Source organism: Triturus cristatus, chromosome 3_2 (assembly GCF_964204655.1).
Source record: "Triturus cristatus chromosome 3_2, aTriCri1.1, whole genome shotgun sequence".
In the NCBI taxonomy this organism is placed as follows: Eukaryota; Metazoa; Chordata; class Amphibia; order Caudata; family Salamandridae; genus Triturus; species Triturus cristatus.
The window spans coordinates 585,958,208-585,964,207 of NC_140584.1; the positions used below are offsets into that span (position 1 = coordinate 585,958,208).

The 6,000-nt window shown below is 48.3% G+C and overlaps 1 protein-coding gene across 1 annotated transcript in view; it reads right to left on the reverse strand.

The window, feature by feature from the left end:
- NHSL3 (NHS like 3) overlaps positions 1–3,414 on the reverse strand; it is a 353,065-nt gene extending 349,651 nt beyond the window's left edge. Inside the window, exon 1 of the mRNA XM_085648381.1 lies at positions 1,464–3,414. Within this exon, the coding sequence (XP_085504507.1) occupies positions 1,464–1,701 (238 nt within the window). The 5' untranslated portion in view covers positions 1,702–3,414. The remainder of the gene's footprint in view (positions 1–1,463) is intronic.
- Positions 3,415–6,000: the final 2,586 nt, after the last annotated feature.

The following is a 6,000-nucleotide window of genomic DNA, read 5'->3' on the forward strand; positions in this document are numbered from 1 at the left end:
AATGGACCGCACTTTTCAATTAGGAAGAAGACAGGATCATCAGGAAGGGTTTGGGCGCCCTTCCCCCTCCATTCAGGCTGAGAAACAGCAGGAGCCCAAATTGACGGAGGTTTACTTGAGGGACAATGTTGCCACAGCCAAGCATTTATGGAGAGGATTTCCACCCTGGCCCCCATTCCTCTGAACTCATTTTGGTGAAGGAACAAAAAGGGAGTAGTTGAACCACCATTTATAGGTCCCCTACAGGGATCAATGGACAGCACAGTCAGTGTAACCTAGTCTTAGTGTGTCAGCACAAGCAGAAGCTGCCTCGACTACTCTTCTTAAGTGGTGAAGTGCGCTGTTGGCACCTTCAGCGTTTAGCAGGGCCAGGGCCTTTAGTACCGTAAAAAAAAACATGCAGTTTTGAGGTACCGGGGCACTGGTATAGATTTTAGTAGCAGCCGGAATACCCAGGTTATTAAGCACTGTAGTGGGAACGCTTGGATAGACCGGTGGGCCTCTGGTCAAGTACAAAATGCTTTGGCAAAGGAGACCTTTAAAATAGTCACGAGAAGGGGCGGTAGAACCTCATAGATAGCCTGGGAATTGGGCCCTGTGAAATCTCAGGACAGACTCTAGAATTAGACTCAGCAAACAGTTAAGGGTGAGAACCAGAGTCTGGCTGTGGAGGCACCGTCAAGGTGAAGCTGAGTTTCTGGAGAAGTCTCCCCAACCCACTAATGATTCAGCCAGGATCTGGATAGAGAATATACCCCAGGTTAAGGCTGTATAAAACAATGGTCTTTTATTACTCTTCTCCATAAAAACCTAGAACATTATGGCTGAGTACTCCCTCGAAAAGAGCAAATAGAACTTGAGACCCATCCCTGATCCCATTGTTAACCTCTGTTCTGAAGGCCAGTCTTTGACTTTATGAACCGTGAATTCAATAAGCACAAATACGTCCTGTAACATGCTTTTACACAAGTCACTACTTAAATAGCCCTCGAGGATGGACGGTAAGATCTCCATTCCATTCCTGTCTCCATGGGGGTGTTCCCTGGTACAGGAAAGGACATCTTACTGTGAGAGCCTAAGATACCTCTTGGTATAAGGTAATGTCCGATGTAACTCAATACTAGAGGAACCCGTTGGTAAGGGCCGGGTCTTACAGGCATACCTTCTGGACAAGGCCAGTCTCCCTGACCATGTGATAACAAATGCACTTCTTGGTACATGGATGGACCCTGGAGGCAGATGATGACCATGAGAGGATTCCTTGTTTTAAGACCATGAAGGCACCTCTTGACTAGAGGTGGGAATCCTAATTGTGGGAACCCAGATGTGCTTGTTGGCAAGCAAAAGATGCATTGACTTGATATCCTATATGTATTCGTTGTCTGGGACAAAACCATTATTGTGTGGCCCTTGATAAACTTCTTGGCTGGAGTAGGATTCAAAGACATTCAGATGTTCCTTACCTTTATTCTTGGCTTTCGCCTTGGCCTTTTCTTCCTGCTTTTTCGCTTTTGCCAGGTCTCCTTCCTTCTTCTTCTTCCTGCGGCCACGGAGCCAACTGAAGGCTCGACGAAGGGTGCTAGTCTTCTTTTTCTTAGGAACCGGGGTCTCAACCCTATCCACATCAGGCCCAGAGGACATGCTCCCACATTCCTCCCCTGAGGGGCCCACTGTGGAGTTTTGCTCTGACATGGATAGCATCAGTTAATGCAGCCTAGGAGAAACAAAATGATTGGCTCATGGAAACATGGGTGAAGTGGGTGCCATTAGGGCACAGGGCAGCAAGGGTCAGAGAGAAACAATGTTAACACAAGAAAGTGGGCAAGGGAGGGCAATATTGAGACCTACATCTAGCGGCCAGACCCTATGTGAACATGACAGGCAGGCGCTACTAAGACAACTACAAGTAAAAAACTGATTGCATATAGCAAGGGAAGAAAAGTTGGTAGGAGAACCCTACCGTTGGCTGGAATGACAGTCTTGGAAGAGGCACTTGAATTACAATCAGTGAGTTGAGGCTTGTGCTCTGGATCGGGATGCGAGCTTGATTTGTAGTTGTTATTACTTATGGACCTGGACGAGATTCTTGGCCACAAAGATTCAGGGAGTGCTCCCAGAAGAAAATAAGACTGGAGCAATAAAGACCGGTCTGGAAATTGTTTAGTGGCAGAATAATGTGGGGGGATTCTAGACCAAATTTGTCTGGAAGTGTTTTAAGGCATAGAGTGGTCTGAAAGTAATTTTGAACAAGAAAGGTCTAAAGGAGGTTCTTATTTACAATGGAATGGATATGGTGAGGGGTCTTGAACCAATATAATTACGAGCAGGTTTCTGATTTAGGATGAGACGCGTGTGAGTCCAGATTAGGGATATGTGTGGATGTGTTCTGGCCTTTAGGATGGTCGGGGTTTTGGACAGTCGTAGTCTGAACCCAGAAGGCTTAGATAGGGCTATGGCATGAGATGGACTGGACAGAGAGTGAAGTTTAGGAGTAAATGTGAGTAAAAAGGGGGCAGGATTCGGTTCGTCCTGCAAAGCACTCTGAATCAGAATGTATCGAGAGGGGTGCCCATTCAAGGACGGCCCCAGAAGGGGATCCTGGGGTGAATTCTTGGCCGGATGGCTTGTTTTCTCTGTTATTTTGCCACTGTTGCGAGTCTGGGCATCGAGTCAATTCTATATCTCTCCCCTGTGATCCCACAGCACGAAGGAATCCATTGCAAAGATCCACGGTAGTTCAAGGCAAGAACAGTCCAGAATATACAGGCAAACAACAATAAATTGCGACAAACTCCTCATAGAAACATGGTGTGAAGCGAATCCCACGATACTAGATAGTGCTAAAAATCCACCAGGAATAGGTTGGGAAGAAATCCCCGCAGAATCAAATGGTAATTTAATTTCATCAGGAATATGTCGAGATTGCCTCCGCGGATTGATTTACCGTCCACGAAGAGGTAAAAAACGTCACGAGAAGGCACACCGGACTGTGTAATTGAAGGATGGCATATGGAAACCGGCTCTCAGGCACTGGAACTGGAGACACTGTCGCAGAATTAGGGAGACACTCAGGTAGGCACCGGGTGAGATCCTCACACGAACGGCATGACATCGTCAGGGGGTTAACTCCGCGGGGATGGGTGGGAGCCACATGTGGGATGCGATGCTCAAGAATGGGACGAAACCCTTCGGGGGGTGACAGGTACACCGGACCCCCTCTGCTCCCCAGGCCTTCCAGCCTCCCGCCTCGCCCGGGACCGCTCGCTGGATATAGGGCCGGTGCCTGGTGTCTCCGCCGGAGCTCTCATGAGTCACTGGCGGCTCAGACTCAGCCCTCAGCCGGCCTCCCCGCCTCCCCCGGAGCCTCTTCCGCATTCCCAGTCAGGCCCGCCTGCTGGGAGAGGCTGTGTCTGTGCAGGTGAGGTGGGCGGTGCGGAGCAGAAGGAGCCCACCGACGGGTAAGGTCTGCCTGGTGTCCGCCCACGGGGCTGGGGCTGCTGCGAGCCCGCCCCGGAGGGAGGAGAGTGCTAGACACCGCCCTTTTGGAAGATGGTCCACGCAAATTTTGGAGCGGCGACCAGCCCAGGTGGGGTTCAGAGTGGTTTTGGGTGCGGCCAGCGAGAGACCCCAATCCCGCCCCGATGGAGGGTACGTGTTGCGAAGGTGAGGAGGCCTCGCCCCTCCGCCCAGTGGGATGTCCGTCCCGTTGAAGTATACGCTGGTGTTCGGCCCGCGAGAGACCTGTGCCTACCGGTGCAGTCAACAATGAGCCAGGCCTCGCCCCCGTGCCCACCCATAGCAGCCGCAGTCTCTCCCGCCCTCCGGTCTGGGCCAGCCTGAGCCTCCCCATCCTGAGAGGAACCAGAACACAACAGGTCAATTAATGAACCCTCACAGGAAGACTCGACGGACAGCAGCGCAAACGTCGTTCTGTTTGTTTAGGGGAAGGCGCGTTTCTGCAAACGCTGCTGCGCAGAGGGACGTAGGAAAATTTTGATTGGAAATGTTCAGTATGAGGGGATGCACAAGAAGTGGTTGATGGGTGATAAAATGGACGACAGCACGCAGGAGTATATGTATCAGAAGCGGAGTGTCCAAAGCTGGTCGCCGGGGGCAGGATCCATTCTAGACTTTGAAGATCAGGGCAGGGCTGGAAATCCAGAGTAGGCTTGGCGGATTGATCAGATCAGCTTGAGTTGGGGTCTTCCCCCCCCCCAAGAAAATAGCAAAAATTGTGAATTTGACAGCACATTTTTCATTATATATATTTAATTGTAATATTTTTTAAAGCATATGATGGCCTTAGAGTGCACTAAAATAAGGCATTCCTTATTGTGGCTCTATAATGATTCCCTCTCCAACAGTGCCTCTCATCTCTCTGTACAGTGACCTAACGAAACTTGAGGGCCCCCCTGCAAGTTCTGTGGAGGATCATCCTCCGGACTAAAACAGGAGCCCTCCAGTCTGGGCACTGTGCTGAGAGCTTGCCCCACCCCCCACCGCGCGGCCACGTTATGCCACTGTCTCCATAGCTCCTCTCTCACGAGTATTTAATTTGTTTTTTTAGCACCTCTCATACCAGTGATGGGTGTCGGAGCATTTTACATCATATACATACAGAGACAATGAATCATCCATATATAAATCAGTGAATAGAAAATGTTACATAAGACAATTACAAGGTGTTGGATTTACATGTCATACATACATTTCCCCAGCCTTAAAATCTCTACATTGACTGCCTCTTGAAGCTAGAATACAGCTAAAGATTGCCTGCCTGCCTCGCAAAGCTCTCCATTTCAAAACCTCCAGGTATCTAGTCCAAAAGCTAGAACTATCTGGAGGTGGTAGACCCTCAAGAAAAGCTAACTCCTTCCTCCTGAAACCACAGATCTTTTGCAAAAAGAGAACTTGTCAAAGAGCTTTCTCAGGCTCTGCCCCGAGGATCTGGAACTCTCTCCCTCCTGAAGTACACAGAATCACCTCCACGGTTGCTTTCAAGTTGGAAGTAAAAAGATTCCTTATGAACAAGTGCTTACCTTAATTTGGTTTGGATCATCTGCTGTAAGATACTGGACTTACACCTTTACGTCTTGAATTGTTTTGCTATATTTCCTTAATTAATCTTTTCTTCCCCTCCCAGACTCGCTATTTTTAGCTTTGTAATGTTCTTTGATGCACCCATTGTAATTGTTTAGTTTGTAATGTATTTGACGCGTGTACATCCCTGATCATCTTTCCTTCCTAATTGCGAAGCGCTCTGATATCCCTCAGGATCATGTTCGCGCTATATAAAACTTTTAAATAAATAAATACTGGTAAACCCAAGGAGATGATGGACAGAGAGCTGAAACTTTTCAGACACTCACTCCCAGTCACAAATCTGGGTTAAATCCATCATCGTTCTTTAGCTCACTTCGCCACCCCGGTTCAGACCCAGCTATATGCAAATTAGTCTTGACCCTGTGCCTCATGGGGAACACTGCCACTTGAGGCCTCTTTTTAGACAAGTGTGACTCTGTTCCCTGAATGAACTCCGCTGCCTGCTTGCAGAATCCTGTAACCTTTCCGTAGTGCCAATAATTGTTTGGTATCTGGATTGAACCAAGGCTTGGTGAGAGTAAGATGGTCAGCATCTCTATTATACGGTAAAATTGAGAGAGCGGCATTGTTTGCAGTTGCAGATCAGCAGTTTATTAAGGCATGTTTTAATTCTGGGGGTTCTGGCAGATTGGGCAGCTTTTCGGTCATGTTGATGTCTTCAAGATTGCTGTGACTGATTGATCATAGGTTGATATTGTGAAGTCGGATCTTTCATTTTGCCTGGATCGCAGATGCACTTCAGGTAGAGAAACGGGTTTCATTCAGAAGGTGCCATGGTAATTGTATTGTGCCCTTGCTTCCCTTGGACTCAGGGTCTTGAAGGCAGCAGAAAGAATGTTAAGTAAGTAGAGCTTTAAGAACCAGCTTCATTCTCATTGTTTTCCACTCCTTGCCCTC